The sequence below is a fragment of the Nyctibius grandis genome, chromosome 4 (genome assembly GCF_013368605.1).
Source record: "Nyctibius grandis isolate bNycGra1 chromosome 4, bNycGra1.pri, whole genome shotgun sequence".
NCBI lineage: Eukaryota > Metazoa > Chordata > Aves > Nyctibiiformes > Nyctibiidae > Nyctibius > Nyctibius grandis.
In genome coordinates, this window is record NC_090661.1 from 100,259,264 (window position 1) to 100,285,167 (window position 25,904).

Here is a 25,904-nt window from a genome sequence, read left to right on the forward strand (position 1 = left end):
CCCTGACAGGTGCCACAACCACGACCCCAGCCAGCTTCACAGTGTCCGCTCCTCCAGGTGGGTCTGAATTTGTCATGGTTTTTCTGGCCGCTACTTTTGGCGGTACCAGTTAGTGGCTCACAGGGTGGGGTTTGGCCTTCCCCGTCGGGGAGCAGAGGCAGCGAAATGCACAGCCTGCTTTAGCCGGAGGTGGCAGTCCTGGTGGCCTGAAACTCGCAGAGCGTTGCCAGTGCCCCAGCAAGAGAAGGTGCCTGCGTGCCAGAGGGTTTTCCTATGTTTTCCCTGTCTCCTCCTTTCCAAGGATGCCTCCCTGAGCCTGGTGAACGGCAGCAACCGGTGCGAGGGCCGCGTAGAGATTTACCACTATGGGGGCCGGGGCACTGTCTGTGATGACGACTGGGACCTGAACGATGCCGAGGTCGTGTGCAGGCAGCTGGGATGCGGCTTTGCTCTTTCTGCACCATCAAGTGCCTACTTTGGCCAAGGCACTGGCAGTATCTACCTGGACAATGTGCACTGCACTGGGAATGAGCCCTCCCTCTTTCAGTGCAGACACCGTGGCTGGGGCGTCCACAACTGTGGCCACAGTGAAGATGCTGGTGTTGTCTGCTCAGGTACCATTGCTTTTCCTTCCTCAATACTGAGACGCTTTCAAAAAGCGGTCCTTGTTGGCCGCAGTTAGGTATGTGTTGGAGACGTGTTCAAGGACTCCATTGTTCGTTGCTCCCACCATGGAAGACCACACTAGTGAGAGCCCCAAGCTCCTCATCGCCCACACGACAGAGTGGCACCAACCTCCCAGAATCAGAGAATCAGTCAGGTTGGAAGAGACCTCTGGGACCATCGAGTCCAACCATTGCCCTGACACCCCCATGTCAACTAGACCATGGCACTAAGTGCCATGTCCAGTCTTGTCTTAAACACATCCAGAGATGGTGACTCCACCACCTCTCTGGGCAGCCCCTTCCAATGGCTAATGACCCTTTCTGAGAAGAAATTCTTCCTAATGTCCAACCCGAACCTCCCCTGGCGAAGCTTGAGGCTGTGTCCTCTTGCCCTATCGCTAGTTGCCTGGGAGAAGAGGCTGACTCCCACCCCGCTACAACCTCCCTTCAGGTAGTTGTAGACTGCAATAAGGTCACCTCTGAGCCTCCTCTTCTCCAGGCTAAACAACCCCAGCTCCCTCAGCCGTTCCTCATAGGTCATACCCTCCAGACCCTTCACCAGCTTGGTCGCCCTCCTCTGGACTCGCTCCAACACCTCAACATCTTTCTTGAAGTGCTGGGAGAAAACCCGGCCATGCTCCTTCATCCAGATGGTCCTCACTTGCTTCTTTCTCTTCCTCCCCTGACAGGTGCCACAACCACGACCCCAGCCAGCTTCACAGTGTCCGCTCCTCCAGGTGGGTCTGAATTTGTCATGGTTTTTCTGGCCGCTACTTTTGGCGGTACCAGTTAGTGGCTCACAGGGTGGGGTTTGGCCTTCCCCGTCGGGGAGCAGAGGCAGCGAAATGCACAGCCTACTTTAGCCGGAGGTGGCAGTCCTGGTGGCCTGAAACTCGCAGAGCGTTGCCAGTGCCCCAGCAAGAGAAGGTGCCTGCGTGCCAGAGGGTTTTCCTATGTTTTCCCTGTCTCCTCCTTTCCAAGGTGCCTCCCTGAGCCTGGTGAACGGCAGCAACCGGTGCGAGGGCCGCGTAGAGATTTACCACTATGGGGGCCGGGGCACTGTCTGTGATGACGACTGGGACCTGAACGATGCCGAGGTCGTGTGCAGGCAGCTGGGATGCGGCTTTGCTCTTTCTGCACCATCAAGTGCCTACTTTGGCCAAGGCACTGGCAGTATCTACCTGGACGATGTGCACTGCACTGGGAATGAGCCCTCCCTCTTTCAGTGCAGACACCGTGGCTGGGGCAGTCCACAACTGTGGCCACAGTGAAGATGCTGGTGTTGTCTGCTCAGGTACCATTGCTTTTCCTTCCTCAATACTGAGACGCTTTCAAAAAGCGGTCCTTGTTGGCCGCAGTTAGGTATGTGTTGGAGACGTGTTCAAGGACTCCATTGTTCGTTGCTCCCACCATGGAAGACCACACTAGTGAGAGCCCCAAGCTCCTCATCGCCCACACGACAGAGTGGCACCAACCTCCCAGAATCAGAGAATCAGTCAGGTTGGAAGAGACCTCTGGGACCATCGAGTCCAACCATTGCCCTGACACCCCCATGTCAACTAGACCATGGCACTAAGTGCCATGTCCAGTCTTTTCTTAAACACATCCAGAGATGGTGACTCCACCACCTCTCTGGGCAGCCCCTTCCAATGGCTAATGACCCTTTCTGAGAAGAAATTCTTCCTAATGTCCAACCCGAACCTCCCCTGGCGAAGCTTGAGGCTAGTGTCCATCTTGTCCTATCGCTAGTTGCCTGGGAGAAGAGGCCTGACTCCTACTTCCGCTACAACCTCCCTTCAGGTAGTTGTAGACTGCAATAAGGTCACCTCTGAGCCTCCTCTTCTCCAGGCTAAACAACCCCAGCTCCCTCAGCCGTTCCTCATAGGTCATACCCTCCAGACCCTTCACCAGCTTGGTCGCCCTCCTCTGGACTCGCTCCAACACCTCAACATCTTTCTTGAAGTGCTGGGAGAAAACCCGGCCATGCTCCTTCATCCAGATGGTCCTCACTTGCTTCTTTCTCTTCCTCCCCTGACAGGTGCCACAACCACGACCCCAGCCAGCTTCACAGTGTCCGCTCCTCCAGGTGGGTCTGAATTTGTCATGGTTTTTCTGGCCGCTACTTTTGGCGGTACCAGTTAGTGGCTCACAGGGAGGGGTTTGTTCTTCATAGAATCACAGAATCATAGAATGGTTTAGGTTGGAAGGGACCTTAAAGATCATCTAGTTTTAACCCCCTTCCACACACAGGGACACCTTTCCAGTACACCAGGTTACTCAAAGCCCTGTCCAGCCTAGCCTTGAACACTTCCAGTGAGGTGGCATCTGTAATTTCTCTGGGCAATCTGTTACAGTGTCTCACCACCCTCACAGTCAATTACTTCTTTTGAATATCTGATCTCAATCTACCCTCTTTCAGTTTAAAACCATTACTCCTCGTCCTATCACTACATGGCCTTGTAAAAAGTCCCCCTCCAGCTTTCCTGTAGCCCCTTCAGATACTGGAAGGCTGCTATAAGGTCACCTCTGAGCCTTCTCTTCTCCAGGCTGAACAGCCCCAACTCTTCAGCCTGTCTCCATAGGAGAGGTGCTCCAGCCCTCTGATCATCTTCGTGGCCCTCCTCTGGACTCACTCCAACAGCTCCATGTCCTTCTTATGTTGGGGCCCCAGAGCTGGAACCAGATGGGGTCTCTCAAGAGCAGAGGGGGAGAATCACCTCCCTCGACCTGCTGGGCACGTTACTTTTGATGCAGCCCAGGATATGGTTGGCCTTCTGGTCTGCAATCTCACATTGCCAGTTTGTGTTGAGCTTCTAATCAACCATGGCCCTCAAGTCCTTTCCTCAGGGCTGCTCTCAATCCATTCTCTACCCTGCCTGTATTTGTGCTTGGGATTGTCCCAACCCATGTACGGGACCTTGCACTTGGCCTTGTTGATTTTCATGTGGTTTCTCCTATGTCTTTTCCATGGGAGAGCAGAGCCAGGGAAATGCAAAGCCTAATTAAGACAGATTAAGAATTACAGGATGGCTGAGGTTGGAAGGGACCTAAAGCAGGGTCACCTAGATCTGCCTGCCCAAGACCATGTCTAGATAACTCTTGACTGTCTCCAAGGATGGAGAATCCATCACCTGTGTGGGCAACCTGTGCCATTGGTCTGTCACCTTCATGGTAGAAAAGTGTGTCCTGATCTTCAAGTGGAACATGTATGAAATACCTAAGGTGGGGTCCCCAGATGGAAAGGCTCATGTGTTTGTGTTGGGACTGTGTGTATAAAGTGCAGGCAGAGGAGCTGGTTGGTCATGGTTGCAGCCAATGAGAGGAATGTTACTGTTCATAATTTTGGGGCATATTCCTCTTCATTTAGTACCAAAAGAAAATGCCTCAAATTATCCCAAAATAGCAGTGCAGGTGATTTCACACCCAGTGTAGTCACTTATTTCTTTGCAGCTGAGCAGGAATTTCAGAAGTGCTTAGGAAGCATTGTTTTCGACAACTTCATAAGTATTATTGTTCCATTAATTCCTATTTCAGCTGTTTGTTCAAGTACATCGTTTGAGGATAGTGCATATATTGAAAGGTTAACTGTTCACATAGCAAATGTTAGGTCAGTTAGTGAGAGAAGGTTTTTTTCATCTTTTCTAGAAGCTGAAAATAAAAACTTAAAATCTCTTAGACCTTAGTAGTCTCTTGTTCATTCTTTAGATTAAAAGAAGTAAGTGTGTTTTTTTTCTAATTCGGAATGTAATTCAAAAGATGATATCCATTTACACATTTCTCTTTTCTTGGAGTAGTTTGAGTTTGTACTGAAAAGTATCTTAGAAATCCATGACTTTATTTTACTTCTAAGCTTTCTTAGATCTTGATTCCTCTATTATTCGCTTAGTCTGCAACTGGTCTATATATAAACTTCATACAGTTTTTTGACTGTGACATAAGGTCTTCATATTTATGATTTGGATATTTGTCAGCATTCTTGTTTGGAAACAAAAGAATTTTGATCTTTTTTTTCTTTCTCTTTGGTCATTAGCAATTGTAATAGAGATGAACTAGGCTCAGCTGTGACTTTTTCCTCTTTCAAGGAAGAGCTGACCTCCAGAGGTCCAGCCTCAATGATTGTGCAGTTCTATGACAAATATTCGTATCCTGCTAGTGCAGACACTGAAGATCAGCATTATAGAAGATATTCAGTGTACTTGGCACCTCCTAATCTGCATTCAGATGATATATGAACCCAACAGAAAGACTACTGAAGCTGGTAGAAGTCACTGCCTCTAAATTTTAGACTTCTGAATTCCACATAGACATATTCCAAAAGAAACCTGAAAATGTGTATACGTATGTTTTTCTTCTCATATTTTTCCTTGCAGAATATGATTCTTGTGGCGGCTTGCTTTCCTCTCCATCTGGGACATTACAGAGTCCGTTTTACCCCAGAAATTATCCAAACAATGCCAACTGTGTTTGGGAAATAGAAGTAAAGAACAACTTTCGTGTCACACTCACATTTAGAGATGTTCAGTAAGTAAAAATTCATTACTTGGGAAGATGACGTATGGGATCGACACGTTGGACTTACTAAGTTGATAGCTGCTTGATTTCAAAGATGTTTTTTGAAACACTTAGTATATCTGAGATGAAAAATGTATTCATTTTTGTTTACTTAGTCAATAATGTGGCTGGCATCTAATAAGACAGAAATTCAAGGCTGTAATTTCTGTTCCAAAGATTTGATAGTCATATCAGTAAAATGTACTCTTTTGCTATGAACAGTTAATCAGAGTTAAAAAAAAAAAAAGGAAAAAGAAATAATTAAAAACAATGAAGCATTTAACTAAATAGTCATGTTTGCTCCCCAGGATGGAAGGTGGCAGATGCCTGTCTGACTATGTGGAAGTCTATGATGGGCCACTCCATACCTCTCCTCTCCTTGGGAAATTTTGTTCTGGTTCTTTTCGTTCATATACATCTTCCTCAAACCTGCTGACTGTCCGATTTTACAGTAACTCTCGATACACATACAGAGGTTTTCAGGCCGACTATTATTCCACTCCAGCAGATCAGAGCACTAGTAAGTTTATGTTTAAAGCAGAAACCTGCTTCTCAATTATTTGCTAATTCACTGATTGTTAGTCTTGTACCACTTCGATGAATCACCCATTTCATGTTATTTCAAATAGATATGTAGCATTTCATACACATGAAAGTATATGTTTTGGATTCTGAACTCCTTCTGAAATAACAACTACTTGTGCAAAAGATATTGTTTATTTAAGTATAACCTTTTTCAGTCTCGTCAATGAGCTTGTAATATATTTTTTTTGCCATCCACTAGCACTGCTGTGTTTGCCAGACTACATGCATGTAGTTGTGAGCAGATACTACCTTCAGTCACAAGGCTACTCTGCTTGGAATCTCACCTTGAACGACCCTTCTTGCAGACCCAACATTACATCAGAGTATGTTACATTCGACATACCATACACTCGCTGCGGCACAGTGAGAGAGGTATGCCTTCAAATGTTTCAACTAAATGTGCAAATATTGTGAGTGTGTAAAAATTCAGACTGAAGAACTCATGTTGAAGAACAGCACAACTTGAAAGCTATACTGGGGTCTGCAGGGACTGGAAGTGTCCTGGTGATTATGGGCTGCCTCTCCCTCTCCTGAGGGAGAAGGTTTGTTAACACTCATGTTTCCTGCATCTGCTGCCAGAGCATTCACTTATAGCCTGCTACTGATCTCCTAAAGAATAAAGTCTGGAAAGAAGCAAATAGTCGGCATTTTCAAGGTCCCAAGCTGAGTGTCATGATTAAAAAAGTCTCAAAGATTTTACTAAATATGACCAGTCATGTTTTAAGCCAGATTTCTGCTTAAATACTGTGCAGAACCTGAACATTCAGGCATTTAATGTTCAAAGCATTGTATAGGTTGCATTTAATTCGGTTATGATGTATTTAATGTAAGTAGTTTTCTGGGTCCACATTGTAGGCATTGAATATTACATGTAGATTACAGACTCTTACCCTGAAACAGAAATTACTAGGTTCAGACTTCTCCACAGCAGACTTTCCGGAAAATAACACAGTTACTGTGCACATTGCTGTAAGGACACAGCAAAGTTTAGAATGTGTAATAGGAAACCTGACTATATGAATTAATTTTGCATTTTATTTTATCTGCCAAACAGGCAAATGAGAATACAATCATCTATTCCAACCTTATTAGAGGATCATCTTCTGGTTCTGTAATCACAAGAAATAAAAATCTTCACTTGCATATCAACTGCAAAATGCTTCAGAACACATGGGCACAAACAATGTACTCTGCAGAGGACAATTTTGAAATCAATGAAACTCAGTATGGCAGATATGATGTGAACCTTACATTTTATCATTCTGCGTCCTTCTCATGGCCCGTGAATGACTCACCATACTATGTTGATATCAACCAGAATTTGTTCCTTGAAGCTTACCTGCACAGCTCTGATCCAAACCTGGTGTTATTTGTGGACACATGTGTGGCATCTCCCACCCCCCACAATTTTACAACAGTAGCTTATGATATAATCAGGAATGGGTAAGCTCTTATGCATTACTGTTACAGATAGAACTGCCTTTGAACTCCTGTATCTCTTCTGTTTTTCTTTTTTCTTTTTTTTTTTTTTAAATGGAATAGTGTGAATACAGCATACATCAACATCAGCTTCTAACTAATTAATGAACATGGGCATTTGGGGTTTAACGGGGGAAAGTGGATAGATTGACCCAAAATATAACACAAACACACACGCCCCCAGCTTAAAATGACAGACTAAAAGGCTATGGCCATTTCGCTGTGGATTGTTATTATCGAGGAGGTAACAGTGACATATCTCAGGTAAGGATAATTCACCTTCAGAAAAACACACAAACACTAGGTATCTAGAGACACGACAGGCTGAGGGAAGGTAACACGGCTCAATGCTGCCAAAGAAGGGCATCTTGCTTTTCCTAATTGCAGATTTCTGAATTATTTTCATCATGTTTAAAAATCGCTTTTCATGTTAGGTGTTATATTGCATGTAAATGACGGATTGCAGGGTGTATTCATGAGAGGTTTTTTGTATCTTTTTAGGTGTGTTCGAGATTCTACCTATGCTACATATTATTCACCCTACAGACACATGGCCCGGTTTACATTCAGTGCCTTCCAGTTTATTCGTTACAACCCCCTGGTTTACCTGCAGTGTGAACTAGCGGTGTGCAGGGCCTACGACTACTCTTCCAGATGCTACCAAGGTTGCATTACTAGGTCCAAGAGAGAGGCAAGCTCTCGCCAAGAAACAGTGACTGTTGTTGCTGGCCCAATACAGCTTCGGGAATCTGGTGCCGAGAATAGGAATGCACGTGATTTTGAGTAAAACTGTCTCCTTTGACAGATAGCATCTTTAAATGCCGATTTAATTCTGAAAGAAATTATGTTGCTGCTGGATTACCAGCAGCTCTACAATAAATAATAGGAACGTGCTTACTGATTCGTGCCTGTTAATCCTACTTTGCATCAGTTATCTTCATCCGCATACAACAAAAATGCTACTTCAGCAGCTCTGTTTTCTTAATGGTAAACTGAAATGTTTAAGTTGCAGTTCAAGTTCTATAAACAAACTCGACTAATATAAACCTTAACCTGGATGTATCGGAGTGCAAGAAATTGATTAATCTTTAAATCTACTCTAGAGTGCCTTTTTTTTTTTTTTTTTTTCATTTTTTTGTTCTTTGGGGGTAACACGATGAGGGATCAAATGTAACCAGGCCCTCTCATCTTTCCCAGAGATGGACATTTTTGTCATCCAGGAGAACATGAATTCAGCTCCTGCTCCAACTAATGATTCTCATGCAACTTTTATTATTGCTGTCAGGCCCCTGGCAGCTGCTGTTTTCACTCTTGTTTGGTTTCTTTTGAAACTTAATGTGAAGAAACGAATTCCGTACCAGATCATGTAAGCCTTGGTAAACATCTGCAGCTGATCACATTGGCTGAGTAATTTGATGCATTGAGTAACTACCTTGCATTGAGTAATTTCATTGACAATTCAAGATTAAAATCCAAGCATGAAAGGCTTTTTGTGGCCATGGCTTACCTCCTGAAAAGAGGTGGACTTGACATAACAACTCAGCATTGAAGGAAGCCAGAAGACCAGGGGAAGTCTGCAGCCCGAGAACAACCCTCAAATTAGTTCCAATGTTAGGCTCTCAAATCTTAACATAGTACCTGAATCATCAGCTTCCTCCTTTCAGGATGGATCTCTTGACTCTGCTAGTGAAAAATACAGCCTGGGTTATGGGGAACCCAGATGGCCAGTTCTTGCTCCATGCCAAACATGAGCTGGTTTCCCACTTTTTCAGATGTAAATTACGATCAGGAGTCCTTCCTTTCCACAGGGCAGTTGTGAGTGCTGTGTGGCACAAACTTTTTGGCGGTTGCAGGATGGCAAAAGGGCTGTCACTCCAAGAATGCCTGCCTGCAACCCTCCTGCTCCAGGCTGAAACAGCCCTGACTCCTCCTCAGGGCATCCACAGCTCCACTGGGTCAGTGCCATAGGTGTTGCAGAGGTGACCTAGCACGATTTGCCCCATCAGGTAACCATTGCACACATTGAAACTTCCAGAAGCCAAACCTCATCACAGCTGTCAGCCACCTGCAAGTCTTCTCCTGCTTTCCCAAACAGCAATAAGTACTGTGGATGGTACCTGCTGGACTGAAATACCAGGAGATCCTCATCTGCCAGGCTATATAGGAGACAGCTTCTAGAAAGATCTTTGAAGAAGTTGGTGCCTTGAAGAAGTGCTGTGCTTCCTTGTCCCCTGCCCGTGGATGCCTGCATGAGCCAGGTTGCTCTCCTGCTGTGCTCTGGTGACCATGGCACAAGATGGGGCACAGCAGAGGCAGAGCACGACGCTGTTGGCAATGGAGCACAGCTCATCGGAGCCCTCACTGCAGGGCAGCTTTGCTTTGATGTCTCTGGAAAGTGTCGTCTTCATCCTTAGCGCTGGATTGTGTGTGATTGAGGCTGGCCCTGGACTGGGGCCAAGGCAGGTGGAAATGGACTTCAATGGCTGCTCTCAGGTCAGCTCCACCTGAGCCAACAGACCTTTGGTACCTTTATTGCAACATCAAAAAGCTTAGGGTGCTGGAGAAAGCAAGAGTAACCGCCTTAGGTGTGGTTGGAGCTGTGAATGGGCAAACCAAGCTACTGTTACAGCCTCTTGTTTTGGAACATGTTCAAAACTTCCCAAGGGAAAAAAAACCTAGATCAGACTTCAATGCCTTTGGACTTAACCCTGTGATAATGTAATTGCATAGAGCCGGAGGAAATTTTTCTGTGGAAGGTTTCTGAAGAGGAAGAGGGCTAAAAGCTAACATAGACTGAGGACTGAACTGGATGAAAGTTTAATGATTAACAAGTAGATAGTGCTTAAGAACAAGGTATGTGGTGTAGCTAAAGGACTATAATAAATTTTTGTTATCATGAAACTACAACCTACAAAATTGCAGCAAACCCCCAAATGTCTCCATAATTCCCCCCTCTATTAAATAGTGGTGAATGAATAGGAGAGAGTTCAGTAAAAGCCTATATTATTGTTCTTAGCTCAGGTTCTTGCTTCAAAACTACACCAATCTTCCTGCACTGTAGGGTGGCAGCTACAAAAGGCACAATGGAACAAGTCAATGCCTATTGTCTTTTTCTTTTTTAAGGGATGACTCATGCATCCTTATGACAAGACAGAGTAGATTCATTGTATTATTGTATTCACGTGAACCAGGAACACCAAAGCCAAAGGCGGTTGCAGCACAGTAAACTCCTCAGGAAAAAAATATAGGTCATACAGCGGATGAGATGTACGAGATTCAGGTAACTTGCAAACACAATGGAATCTTTTTAGAGTGTTTTAAACATTTCTATAGATCCACACTGTTCTTGGACCATATTTGTGGAGCTTACAGCTTAAGAAAATTGAATGTCAGTGAAAGCCGTAAGAAGATCTTTTATATCACCTCACTTGGCAATCAAGACCTTGAGTTGAGTTGGATTCTTAGGACTAAGGGCATTAAGTAACTTCAATGTGTTTTTTCACTGCCTTAGAACCACAAGTGTTTCTCTGCACATATATAAACTAGAAACACAAATATGATGAATCCAGTTGCACAGTTAGATCACAAAAAAGGAATTCTTGCTCTATTAGCTTTTGAATTTGCTTAATCACCATACATATCAAAAGTTTAGTGACACTAACTTGTTTTTATCCAATAAGATTCTGAGTAAATAGAACATATTAATTTCTAGTTACACTATTTCAGCTTTCTCTTTGCATTTCTATGTTTAACCAGAAGAAAAACTGCTTTAAGATAATTTTTTGGATGATGACAAATTCTAGCGGGCATACAGGATGAACAGAAAGTCCTTGACAAAGATATCATGTTGTGGCAAGAGAATTACTTTTAAATATGTTCTCAAAGTTCACAAGGTCATTAAAAGGCTTCAGAAACATGCTATTTTTGTCAAGTTGTGAGAACAAATGGAAAAATATGGAGGCTAGCTAAACCCAGATGTGGAAACACAGTCTTGAAAGGAGCTGGGATAGTTAAAAGCATTTAGATAAAATGATATATACAGGTCACTTTTAGCTTTCTGTGGGAGGACTTTGCTGTTTGTCAGTTTGTATCAGCTGTAAAGTACCGTAGAAGTTGACCAACACGTTATAAGCAGCTTGGTGCTGAGAAGCAATCACCGTGAAACTGTTGAATGACTGACTTCTTTTCTGTGTCTTATATTGAAATAATCTTTCACACAGAAAGAAATGCGTATTACTTCCCTATATGCTTCCCTTGGGTTTATACATAAATCACATAGCACACACCTGCAGTACATCACCTCTGCTGACTCTCGCTATTTTAAGAGCAGGTGACTTTTCATGCATCTAGGCATGTGTGCACATGAGGTGATTCCTTTCCTTGAGCAACTCCCTTTGGCAACAAGCAGCGGCATTTCCTTCCTGCAGGTCCTTCTCCTGGTTTGAAGGCAAGGTCAGGCAGTGAAGCGGAACAGATGGTAACACTGAAGAGAGTTGGAAGTCTTGGAGCCAAGTTGTCCTCTCAGTTCACACCTTCTCTTTCAGGAGCCAGCTGCCTCAGGCTCCCCCACATCTGGTATATTTTTATCTCAGCAACGCTTAGAAAGGAAACTGGCATTACTTGAAAACTAAAAATCGCTCAACTAAGAGTGCTTCAAAGAACTATGGATGATTTGTATAGATGGGTATAAAAAGAGGCCTGAGGGCAAAAGCGAGGTTTGAGGATCAGATACAAAGCAGTGGGAAACAATGCAGCTGTAGGGTAGTGTAAGGAGCTCATGACAATAGAGGGGAAAAAAGCAGCATTTGCCTTTGGTCTACCAGTCATGCCCTTGGGGTTATCAGGTGTGTGGCATGCAAACCTGGACAAAGCAAAACTCCAGGGTGGACTGCATGCATCCCAAAAGATGCATCTCTCTACAGAAAACATAGCTCATCTGAATTTGTTTCTCATTTGCATTGTCAAATTTAGTCACTCACTAAAAGCAGCCATTTACAACAAGAATCATAGAATCGTAGAATCATAGGATCATAGAATGGTTCTCTTCTATTCGATGTTTGGCTTGGAAGAGGCATTTAACAGTCATCTAGTCCAACCCTCCTGCAATGAGCAGAGACATCTTCAACTAGAAGATGGCTCAGAGTCCTGTCCTACCTGATCTTGAATTTTCCCAGGCATGTGATATCTACAACCTCTCTGGGCAACCAAGAAATTAGCACGAGTTTACCTGAAGAGAAAATGTTTTGGAAATGTGTTCAACCATTGTGTTTTTCATTGCTCTCACCATGGAAGACCACACTATTGAGAACCCACACACTCTCCATCACCCACATGACTGAGTGGCACCAACCTCACCAGTGCTGGGAGAAAACCGGCCATGCTCCTTCGTCCACAAGGTCCTCACTTGCTTCTTTCTCTTCCTCCCCTAACAGATGCCACAACTATTACCACTGTTCACAGTCCACTATCATCTACTTCAGGTGTGTCTGCTTTTTTCATCTTTCCGATGCATTAATTTTGAGGTGTATTACTAGTTTATAGGTTGGAGTTGTATCATTTACACATTGTAATACTTTTGGGAAAAATCATTATTGGTAGTAACTGTTTAAATCCTGCATACTGCTCCTCTTTCTCTCTGATTCTGTCACTGGGGGTCATTTTTGGACTGTGTTGATTTTGTAGGAATTCTTTTTTTTCTTCTCTAGTCTTTACATTATTTGGGCCAGCACGTCTTGCTTTTTCTCATACAGATGTTTGCCTTAAGCCTACCAAATACAAAACAGCAAGGGACAGTCAGAGTTCTCTGAAGAGGTCATCACACTTGTTCCCTGACTGAGAAGAACACAACCATTCAGTTTCTCTGGAGATTTAACCTCCTGTTGCTGTGGCTTGGATAGATAAAATGTGTTTTCATTTGATCAGAAGTAAATCTAAATGAATCACATCTATATCTTATTTCCTTTTTTCTTCTTTCAGCTAGAAAATATATTTGTGGTGGCTTACTTTTTAATTCCTCTGTAACACTTCAGAGTCCTTCTTATCCTTTGAATTATCCAGATAATGCAGATTGTTTGTGGCAAGTACAAGTAACTAATAATTTCTGCATTGTGCTCACATTTGGAAGTATTCAGTAAACAAACCACTTCCTGTCTGGGCAATAAATGAGTCCCAAATCTCAACTGCAACCACAGTTTCCAAGCACATTTCCCATGTTTATAAGTGAATTATAAATATTACATGGGAATTGTGTGAGTGCAGTATCTTAGTTTATTGTTTGCCCAGCACTTAAAAACAGAAGTTTACTAAATGCATTTTATTATATATTCATGTTTCTTCCTCAGTTGCAAGGTGGATGCTAGAATGACTATACTGAGATATATGATGGGACATACAATGCTTCTCTGCTTGGAAGAATTTGGTCTAGTTCTGATCTCACATACACATCATCCTCAAACTTTATGACTGTTAGATCTCACAGTGACTCTAGATATTCCAATAGAGGATTTCATGCTGAGAATCTGTCCTTTCCAGCAGATCAGAACAGCTGTAAGTTTCCATTCTGTTTGTGTTATTTTCTTTGCTCAGAAGCTTTTACACCCAGATTTTATTTGCTAAATAAGTATTTGCTAAAGTTATTGAAGAAATCCCACACAGATGAAATTCCTACTTGAATTTCCTAACTGTTTCTTGACTGATCACTTTCAGCCAATAATTATATTTTCATTTTAAAAAAAATTTTCAAGTATCAAATTAATTGCCTTTATATGTTTTCTATGACAACCAGTCTGAATTCATATTTCTTCTTATTACATCATTATTCATATTTATTTTTTCTTCCTTTGCAGACAGATTTTCATAGAGTCATAGAAATATTAGTTAGAAAGGACCTTTGGAGGCTTCCTAGTCCAACTATTCAAAGCAGAGCTATTGCCAACACCAGTTAAGGTCCATTATGAATTTGTCTAGCTGAGTCTCTAGAAACGTTCAAAGGATGAAATCTTCAAAGCCAGTTCTCTGGGTGAGCTGTTCCAGTACTGTCCTGCAGTACTAGTGGGAAAGTTTATCTAACATGCACTCACAACCTCCCCAGGCACAAACAATGGCCATCACATTTGGCTCTGTTGTCTTTGTAGACGCCTTTCAAGAGGCTGTGTGTTGCCAGTACGTCTCTGTTATCAGATATCTTTCTCTACCAAAGGCCAAAATCTCCCTGGGATCATTGCTTTTCATGTCATGGACTCAGTGAACCATCATGGAGATGATTTCAAGGATGCCCTCCCACTCAAGTAGTGTTTCTGCAAGCCAGTGTGCATGTTTAGCTCTACACCTTCCAAAAGAGCTTTTGGATTCTTATTCAGGAAAGACTCCCACTTCTTAGAATTTTTGTGTGAGTGATGATATAGGCTCAAGGTCTCAGCAGAAGCCTGTTGTAAGCTACATTTTTTTTGTCAGGAGAGTAACTGAAGGTCAGCTAGATTTGTCAGAGACTATTGCTTATTTGTATCTAAGTCTAAGGAGTAAAAATAAGTGGTTTGGCTTAGAAATTCTCTCCCCTAAATGGTAGCAGCTATCGCATTTGTTGATGATGTAACTTGCAAGCATTATCAAGTATCTGAAATCACTAATAATTCATGTTTTCTTCCGTAGCCCTTGTGTACTTGCCAACCTATGTGCACACAGTTGTAGACAGACACTATCTCCGATCACAGGGCTCCAATCATGGTGAAGCATTAGCTTGTCTGACTCTTACAGTAGACCAACAATTACATCAACTGAGGTTATATTCAATGTTCCAATGGCTGTGGTACATGTAGACAGGTTGGTGTTGACATATTTTGGAGAGCTCTCCAAGTCTGGGCATAGAAACTCAATAGACATTTGGAAAATTATCGTGAATTGCAATGGGTGTTGTAGCCCACAGGTATTCAAAACACAGAAAAACAGCATGTGTTTCTGGAGGCTGAGGTTTGTTAAACATTCCTATTTATCCTTCCAGGCTTTAGGTAATCCCTATATCTATTTCAGAGTGATATTCTAGAGATCAAAGTATAGGAGAGAGTTAAGTGAACAATCCCATCCAGGATGCTTGGGACTTTTGAGTACGACATGTCTTTCTGACTAATACTAGGACCTGGCACACAGAGAAGTTTATAGTACAGGTTGTAAACATGACTATATGTGATAGTTTTGTACTCGTCTAGTGTGTCAAATAGGGCAACAACAAAACGATCACCTACTCCAACATGATAAAAGTGCCTGCTTCTGGTTATCTCATCAAAAGGCAAAAGGACCTTCACTTGCACATCAACTGCAAAATGCTCCAGAACACCTGGGTGCGAGTAATGTATGTTGCTGATGACATCATTAACATCAGCATGGCAGATACAATGTGAACTTGACATTCTACAATTTCTCATCTTTCCTGTGGACGGTGCATGACTTTCCATACTACTTTGACCTGACTCAGAATTTATTCCTTCAAGCTTCTCTTTACAGCTCTGACCCAAATCTGGTGGTGTTTGTGGACACATGCATGACATCACCTGATCCTCACAATTTTAGAACACTGACCTATGAATTGATGAGAGGTGAGTAAGAAATTTCCAAAGAATTATTTAAAAACTATATCTATGCATAGTTCTGAAAGAGCTTCATTTATGAAAAAGGAGATTTAGGGCCAGTGTACATTACAATTCTCAATATAAATATACTCCTAAGAAAGACTTTTTGGCAAAGCCTCAATAAAATATAATACGACAAAGAAACGCCATTCAGAACTTGCAGTCAAGCACTGAGATTTCATTCAAGGAGGCAGTGTAGAAACTGAGGTTTGAATTTGTTTCTGAAATAGATGCATGAAATGTAGGGATGTCAATGGCTCTACATTTCCATACATCAGAATTAGAGTTTTGTAATAGTTTTGTGTGGCATCATAACTAGAATACAAAACAGTCTGTTCAAAAAGAAAGGAAATTCCTTAGCCTTTTCTTGCTATTCTAAAAACCTAAAACATTTTATTTAATTTGATACACAATGTGCCTTTTGATTTGAAATGGAAAAGTTGTGGACTCTTGTAAAGAATGCAAAACTGACAGTGACCTGTCAGTGTCCCATTTTGTTCCAGGAATGAAATTTTCATGTTAATTTATTTCCCTTCTGTGCTGGGTGGGATTTGAATCTCTCTGCTTCCTAGAAGAGCGTTCACATAAGTAACCTTAGCGGTGTAGTAACCTACTGCTAAGCTGGAAGTCGGTCTTGTGACAGGCTAATGAAGTGACAGTGCCTCCTGCCTGCTGGGTGAATGTCCTCCCTCTTACACTTTGTGTGAATCTTAGGAAGGTTTTCCTCTTGTTAGGGTTTCTTTTTATTTTATCTATAAAAATACATATTCATTAAGCAGCACACGGAAGCACTCTCTAGCTTTGTGAGCAGGACGCTCACCAGGGAGATGGGGCAAATATATTCTGGTCATTTTCCAGTTAATTTTTATTCATGTGACAAGGAATTATGTCAAAAGCAAATGTATTCACTGAATCTAAAATCAACAATATCCATCTATAAGTATCAGGGGTGTTGGGGTATCACTGCAGTATAAAACAAACTAAGAATGAGAGGACTTAAAATCCTTGGGGAAATGAGCACAACAGAATTTTTCTGAGATACAAAGATAATTAATGACAACTTTGAAATATTCTGGGGTAACAATTGTGGGTGAATTATTGTGATCTTTTTTCATGGTCGTTAAACTAAACCAGAATGACCAGGATCTAAGTTAGATAACTTCTAAGGCTAGTAACTGTCAGGAAGTGAAACTCATTGACAGGTAAATTAGTCTGGCAACTTGCTCTATGAAACATCTGGAGATCTCTGTCAGGTGTCAAGATTCCTCAAGCTAGGTACTCTACAAACATCAAAGGACTAATGAGCATGTTTATTGCCCAAAAAAGATGTGTATTAGAATTAGTTTTGTCTTTCCAGAGTAGAAAGGGCCCTTTCTGCTTCTGCAACAACCTGCAGGGGCCTCTTTGCAAACAAGTAATCCTGTTTGCAAATGCAAAACAAGTCCTCACCTGAAACACAGAAACCAGCAGCACCACTAGTTATTTTTTCAGCTATTCATGTTTACACAAACTTTGTTGAGCTACAAAATGTCTGTGCTGTATAAATTATTGTGAGAGAAATCACTGCCACTCTTATTTTTATCTCTTAATTTCTCTTCTTGCTAAAAACTTTCTCTTCTTGCTTCTTTTTTTTATCCTTTTGAGTTCTCTTATACTCTTACCTTCTGCTTTTATATTTTATCTCGAAACATAATGCGTAGAGGTAGCGTAATAGTGTTTCTGTTCACAATAGCTAATCTGTTAATATTATTTCTTTCCAGGTATGTTAAGGATCCTACCTACTTTTCTTACTATGCACCATACAGCAATGTTGCTCGGTTTGCATTTAATGCTTTTTCATTTGTTAATCGATACCCATCAGTTTACCTGCAGTGTGAGCTGGTGATGTGCAGGTACAATGACTGAATGGCTACTCTTCCTGCTGCTATCAAGGTTGTGTTAGTAGGTTCAAGAGTAATGCAGGTTCTTCCCAGGAAAAAGTGAATGTTGTTACTGGACCTATTTCAACTTCGGGAAGTTCATGCTGAGTACAGGAACACTGGTAAATTTAAATAACTTAAATAATGTAAGACTGTGTATTACTGTATGTTTGCATGTCAGTTCAGGCATGAAATCCAGCTTTGAAATATGCTTTTGCCAGTTTATTCATAACTCTGCTATAATTCTTATGGGGATTTTTTAAAATTAATTTTTATAAAATTGTTTTATAATGTTTGCAAGCTATTTCCTTTCTATCATAGTTTAGATCCATTGTTTGTTCTGCACATGTGAAATGGCAATTGATTCAGTTCTGTGGGAAGAGGGATGAGATGCAACTCTTCTCCCTGCAGGATTTATATTGATTTTTCAAAGCTGTCTGTGCCTGATTGGCATGTCTCATTTATTAGCAACCAATCTGTAGGTCCCCTTGGAAATGTTGTTTCCCAGTGTCCTGTAGCTGCTGTTTCCACTATCAGAAAACATCTTATGGTCTTAGAGTTGTAATCGTTCAAATTCTTAGTTGCTCTTTATTTTCTTGTCGTAATCTTTACTTGTTTGGCACGGCCACAGAACCATTTGTGAAACAATGTGCAATAAAGCAATTTGGTTTCTGATCAGATCCAGATTGCAACATTTTAATTCAAGTTCTCTTTGCCTAATTACCTTTGAGATTAACTAGTTTAGGAAAACAAACTTAAGCCTCTCTCTTTCTCTTTTATGCAGGGAGCTGGCCTCTTACATCCAGGCAAAAGGGGAGTCTCAGAGCTCAGTGCCTGCTGCCTGCTCTCATGTTCCTCTGTCTGTGACCACCGTGGTGCTGGTAGGTGCTGTTCTCACTGTGGTAGGATTTCTTTTGAAATGTAAACTGCAGGAATCCATCCCATACCAGATCAGTGAGAGGCAACCCAAGACTTGCAGTTGGAAGGATATTTTCACCAGCCATCTGCTTCATGATTTCGTTTTACAATCTGTGTAGAGGATAACTTGAATGTTCCACCATCCAGATCTTGTTTGAAGAATGTACTGTATCAAGATAACACCCAGTGTTACCGTGAACCAAACTTATAAAGGAGCCTGGCTTTAAAATCCTCAAGTCCAAATACACCTAAGGTCTAAAGAAAGGTTGATTCTTCCACCCCAACATCCAAATAAGCTGCCATCTTCAGTGCTGGACATTTCAGAGCATCTCAGTTGAGCTCCTGGTTGAGTGTCTGTCTGAGAAGACTGATTTAGGTGACTTGAGAAAGAAGAACTGGCTTCTTTTGCCATTGCTGATATGCAGATAAAACACCTGTGTAGCACCATGAGATAGCCTGGAAAGTAGTCCAAGAAAAATATTTCTTTGCAGTAAAAATATCTCAATAATGAGCCATAAGCAAAAATTCACAGGGGCTGCACATAAGGAATTGGTCCTGTACAGCGTTCCTTGTTTTGAGGGGTATGGTTCTTCACAATTACATGTTTCTCTGAGAACATGTGGTCCATTTACAGATTTTGTATAGTGAACGAATATAATCAAATCCATTATGTTAATGTGTACTTTAAAAAAGCAGGAAAGAAAATATTTTTTGAGCAGTACTTCTTGTGTACTTGCAAACATACCATAATGCTAACTCATTATCAGGTTGGAGATCATGACTTCTGATGAAGTGGCTTTGCCAAGCTATGATTTGTGCTCTTGCTCTTACGCATTTCTAAACCTGTAATGGGTGGGGGAAAGAGAGAATGTACGTAAGTTGCCATAAGGAAATGTGACCTGTTGCCTATCTCCACATGAAAACCAAATAAAAACAATAATAAAGGAAGAATCTGTTTGGAAGAAGCCACTTACTACAGGTGGAAAGGTCACTGGTATTTGATTGAGAAATGCTCCTTTTCATACTTTCATGTTTTCTAGCTAGCTGTGAAAGAGGAAAACTTGTTGGGAACAGTATAATCTACCATGTGTGAGGTGAGCCAGAGACAAAGTAGTGACGTGTAAGGAAAGTGAGCTGTACTCTAGGGCAACATCCTGACCTGATGAGAAGGATGCGGGCAGCTCTGACGGGAATTATCATTACAACCTGTACCATTTCTTCCTTCAAGCTGACTTTTCCTGGTGACCTCAGGCAGGTCTCTCATTACCTCTCCATGCTGTGGAGAAGGGACCATAGAAGCAGGGACTGGCATTGCCCACAGAGAGTAGAAATGAATTTTGTTGTCCACACAGATAAATAAGTATTGAGGAGAGTCCTCCCCTTCTCTCTGCCTACAGCCACCTTTGAAGGGCAGAGCAATCCGGAAGGCTGACCTGACTTTCATCTAGTCCTGTTATGTGGACCAGAGATTGTCCAGGCTTGGAGGAATCCAGTGACCTGCTCAGCACAGTGAAGACTTTCCTGGACCTGGGCTTTCCTACCTCTCTAGAAGAAGACCTTCCCCTCTGCTCTTCCCAGACCTACTGTTTTCTCTCCTATCCCTGCTCCTGTTGTGGCCTTGATGCTGCAGTGTTGTTACCCCGTCACTTTTCAGGGCATAGCTTGATGTCACTTCTTCAACTTCTCCTAGTCTCTGAATATTGTTGTGATCAGACAGGCAGAAAGATCCTAGGCCTAGGATGTTGGCACCTCCAATCTGCAACATGCCTGTACTGTTCAGAGCTGTCTTCCCATACTATGTCTGTGCCAGGGGTCCCAGATGGAGATATACCAAGGTTGTATCAAAATGCAAGGTAGAAGTACCAAGTTTAGTGGTGTCCATGTTAAATGTTGCTGTAGAAAATACCACTAAACTGTTCAAGTAGTTGGTGTCTCAGAATGATCCTCCCCATTTCCTGCCACCTTCCTTGATCCACAAGTATTACAGAAATGCAGGATTCAAGAAAGCTGGATTTGGTGATGAGGAAAGGGTCATACTCTAAAGTACATGTGCCTGGTGAATGGTCTCTCTGCCAAGAACCTTCCTTCCCACCTCCTGCCACACTACATTCAAGAAAGCTTCTATTGGTAAATAAAGTGGATTTGACTCTCAGCGGTGGGCAGTTATGATCCACTTGCATCCTCACCGTCAAACAAACGCAAATTGATTTTCAATGACATGTTTCACATGACACACAACAGAGCCCAAGAGGCCATCAAGGAAACCAATAAATTAGACTAAGCTGCCTCATTGCATCATAATGCATGGATTGAGACTATTTCTTTGTGCAGAAGTCTGTGGATACCCTCATTCCTATGTAGATACTTTATAGTCATGGGTGAAAGCTAATTAATCTTCTGTGTCCTTTCAACGATTTTCATTTGGACCTCACAAAAGCCAGTATGTCTACAGAAATCTCTTAACAACAGTCAGTAGAAGAGAAAGTGTTTTCAAAGCTCAGTGGAGCTTCTTTCATAGAGTAATATGCTGAGAAACACTTCAAGCCGCCAGAAGAAGTCCTAGAGAACAAAAAAAAATCACAGAATCAGAGAATCACAGAGTGGTTTGGGTTGGAAGGGACCTTAAAGATCATCTAGTTCCAACCCCCCTGCCATGGGCAGGGACACCTTCCACTAGACCAGGTTGCTCAAAGCCTCATCCAACCTGGCCTTCAACACTTCCAGGGAGGGACCACCCACAACTTCTCTGGGCAAATGTGTTACCACAAGAGACTTACCTAGCCAATGGGAAAGATGGAAACATGTGCTGTGTGGTATTTGCATTAATTAATCAATTCAAATTAATCTGAACTTAGCATTTTTCTATTCCTACTGCGAAGATTGTCTGATAATCAAGAAATATCCAGATCTTTGAAGTTAGTAGTAAAGAATTAATTAGTGAAGAATGTAGGGAAGAATTAACTAATCAGTGTTTTCATTTACCTGGACAGTTCGAAATGTTGGGGTGTTGGGTTTTTTTTCCCACTTGAACCATCTGGGAATCACTTTTTTTCCCCTCATCCTCTCCACCCTTTTCAGTTATTGCAACAGTTTGGAGAAGAATTGCTGTCCATCACTTACTCTTGCTTCACTGATTGCAGTGTTTGATTGGTCAGTCAGATATACTGGATTTTCTGCTTCTTGACAAGATGTCAAAACCAGAAGAATACGAATAGTGAATACCAGGTGTTGTGTACATTTCGTCATTAATGTGCGAATGTGGTTGTTTGTATAAAGAAGAAACATATATTTACCCTTCTCAATGTTCGCTTTCAAGGCTTCCAACATTATCTTTGGCCTTTTGTGTTTTGCACTTCCTTCTTCCATTCCGATAATACTGACCTTTGTGGAATGACATTCTAAGTCATTTTTCTCTTGGGCTCCTGAACTCTAATCTTCATCCTTGATGACTGCCCCTGGAGGCAATAAATTTGTATATGGCAACAGTTGTGCCACAAATTTAGTCTCCTGATAATGCCATCCAGGCCATGATGGCTGTAAAGGTAGGAATCAGATGAAGAAAAATATTCTGGCTCTTCAATGTTAGGATGGTGATCAGCCTTTTCTCTTTAAATGGTTAAAACACAGAAACACAGGAAAGTAACCACTCTGGCAAGAGAGTGATGAATCAGAATTAAGCATTATTTCATGGAAAATCTTTGGATTCATTCTTCAAAGAATGACACAGCTGTAAATGTCAATATGCACAATTAAATAAGGAATATATTAAGAAAGATTCTTAATAGAAATTTGAACCGTTTTTTTTCCATTTGATGGATCAAAGGAAATTTTAAAATAAAGTTAAATTGAAACCTATATAATTTACTTAACTATGCATAAAATCCACTGACTTTTCTGCATACTTTTCACAAAAAGTTATCAGCTGACCCTGATTCTCTCGACACTTTCTTGCAATCTAACAGTCTCTCACTGAATAGAGTTTTGACTTGAACTTAAAAGAGCCAAAAAGGAATGGGGTCATATTGGGGCTGGAGGTGTGAACTTCAACTGCAAGGTTCTTCAGGTATCTTGTAGTAATTTACTTACAAGGCTTGGCTCAGTCTCTCTCCTTAATTATCTGGAGCAAATTACCCATGTGTTGAGTCAAACTTATCACTTACACACTATGGTACGATCTCCTCTCCGCTTATGGCTGTGGTGCTCAAGCAAGGAAACTAGCAAGCAATATTTCACGTCTCTCAAGATGACTTCTCTTACTGCCACTCCAATTCTCTTTCCCCAAGTCCTGCACTGGTAGCTCAGCCCTGGACCACTGATTGCCTCCTCTCCTTTTCTTACATCTCCACCTCATCATTACCTCTCCAGTGGCTCCTACATCCACCAAGAGGCTGCAGCCACCTCCTATCTTAACCTTCTTGTTGTTGGCTCTGCTGCTGATGGCAGAGGAATTGATGGTGTGGTGGACCTAGCAATTGTGATAGGACAAAACTATCTCGATTAGATCTCTCTCAGTTATATTCATGTTGCATTCAGCAACAGCCACAGTTCTGGTGGGTTATGCGCAGAGACTGCCCCCCAATCATACTGTAATAGGGCCACCAGGTCTTATCTTATTTTATTTGAGTATACCAAAGCTGTAAGAAATTTGTGGCTCCCCAGGGACACTTGCCTCACTAGTTGGAACGAAGTCATAAAGCTCTTTCGTAACTTCACTGGAGGAAACCCATTTACGTTTCAAGATTCCATTACCTTCCCCAGACCCACCAAGGAATCTCCACATGAAAGAAAAATACTGAGGTTCATTGGCCAGAATTGAAAGGTATATTTGGGTAGGAACTCATTCTCTTTGTACAATGAGATGATTGTGAAACCTATAGTAGCATAAATATTTCCTTCTAGGCAGTGGAAAATGTTACTCTTGAGTTATTATCTGTCTGCAAAATCCAGGAAGTTACAAAATCTTGAATAACAAATCAAACCTATTTTTGTTTCAGATCATAGGTCTGTGGTTGTTTTATTGTTCTCCTGTAGAAAGAGAAACCTAGAGAGCCACTCCCCTTCAGAAATAGAGACTATATATTCTGATGGTCCTTTCTATCAGCAGCACTTGATGAGATGGGTACCACTATGATTTTGACATGGCTACTCTTGTTAGGTCCAGCAGTTCTGGAGGCCAAATCAGGTAAAGCATTTAGACTTGTTCCAGGGTGCATAAAAAAAATATAAATACTGCTTGGGATCCTCTCTGTTGATTCTGTGAATAGAAATCACATTCATGCTGGTATCAGTTTGGTCAAAAGGTTAAAGGGAAAACTGAATGAAAGAGATTGAACAGTTTCATTCTGCTAAAATTATGAACTAATCGTCATAGTGAATGACAAGAATTATTTAAACCATTTAGTGGCATTCATTTTGCTGCTACAGGGTAGTACTTGTCTTAGTGTCTTGCATCATTGCGATACTTGTGTCTGTATGTTGTGAATGAGATATTCTTCCAGTTCCGGAAATTTGATCTAAGAATTACAGAATAATTTATTTATTTATTTTTAAATGTATATTTATTCCAAAGTATATGCACACATACCTATGCTATGTATTTAATATTGATTGTATTATTTGATTCTTCTTAATCTTATGTACAATTTAATAAAATATAACAAGAAGTTAGTTTTCATAGGCTAGCGCTGTGGATAAATGAGAGACATCTAAAAATAATAAAAGACATGAAATGTTTTTAGTTTAACTTTTTTTTGTTGTTGACTTTTTCCTTACATGATTAGTTTCTATCTCCTAAGTGACTTAGGTAACTTTGAGCTCAGTAGTTCTGTGTATATCCTAGAATAATTGCAGATGATTTTTCTAACTAGTTATTTAAGCATCATTGTGATAATTTATATTGTCATCATCCATCTCATCCATTTTTTCTTCATCTGTCCTCTGCTTGCCTGGTGATGAGCCACCATCTCACTCTTGCTGCTCCAGTTCTTCTCTCTGTCTTGGCTTCATTCCCCAGCCCCTGCCTCTGTCTCCTGGGTCAGAGTAAGTGCTGTATTTGTATAACCATGGGCTGTTGTCCTTTTGACACCTTTAAAGTGTGAGGCAGGACGCAACCTATCCAGTTACATGCCCAGCTGACGGTTATGCTCGCACCGTGATGACAGAACCTGAATGAAAGCAAATAAAATTGTTTTAGATCAGATTTAATTTCCTAATCCCACTCTGACTTTTTGCCAGGTTTGCTGTTTCACTTCTCAAAAATCCTATGAATGTGGTTCAAAAATGTGCACGTCCAAGTAGATATTTGAAGAAAGAAATCAGATATGTTAGGGGGCAATTCTGTAGCTTCTCCCTTTGAACTGCCAGTTAAATGCATACAAATAGAGACAAATTTAGTTTGGACACTGTCTTGACTGTCCTTCTAGTCCAACAACAACGAAGTAGATGGAGTGAAGAAATCCTGGAGCTGTTAACTTCTCAGATTTGTTTTGCTTTGGATGACTTATTCTGTGTTTAATAACAAGCTAAGTATGTATTTGGCAGAAATGCAAAGTATAACAAGTACAGCGTGCATGTTTTGATTTCCAAAGTGTAAATACTGCAAATCTTAAGTTACAACATTTATTTGCTTACTTAAACTTCGTGCTAAAGTCTTTACTAAACTTCTTCACCAAAAATTGATCTCTCAAGTCAGGATTTTCATGCAGTTCACTGCAGAATGTCTAAACATGCTAACTCAAACTGAAAAGCAGATGGGCTTTACCTGAATGAATGCAGTAATCAGATGTAGACATGATAGGTTATTAAGTATTTCTTTATTTCAAACTCTAATAACATTTTACTGGCATATAAGAAATAAAGCCACTGGATTCCTATTGAAATTTTTATAATCCCTTTGAGACGATTGTCCATTCTGTTGAACACTTAGTGGAATTCTTCCACCAAAATTACTCTTAAAGACTATAGGATTTGTTTGTGATGTGCAGACTCTAGGTCCTTAAAATTATCCTAAAAATTTTAGAGGAAGAAGAAAAATTCTAGTTAAATTGCATAAACCAGGGAGAAAAATAAAGAATGGCTATTGTTTTCTCTAAAATTCTGTAGTTTTTCTGAAGGATTCATTTGGCCTAATTCTGACATAATTTTAAGCAAAGTGGTGTACTGCTTGT

General features: G+C 41.3%; 1 protein-coding gene across 1 annotated transcript in view; it reads left to right on the top strand.

Moving 5' to 3' along the window:
• Nucleotides 1-25,904, top strand: part of DMBT1 (deleted in malignant brain tumors 1) — a 48,524-nt gene that overhangs the window by 12,141 nt on the left and 10,479 nt on the right. Inside the window, 7 exon segments of the mRNA XM_068397460.1 lie at nt 10-61; nt 302-614; nt 1,355-1,402; nt 1,647-1,915; nt 1,917-1,959; nt 10,555-10,560; nt 14,796-14,807. Coding sequence (XP_068253561.1) covers nt 10-61; nt 302-614; nt 1,355-1,402; nt 1,647-1,915; nt 1,917-1,959; nt 10,555-10,560; nt 14,796-14,807 — 743 coding nt within the window.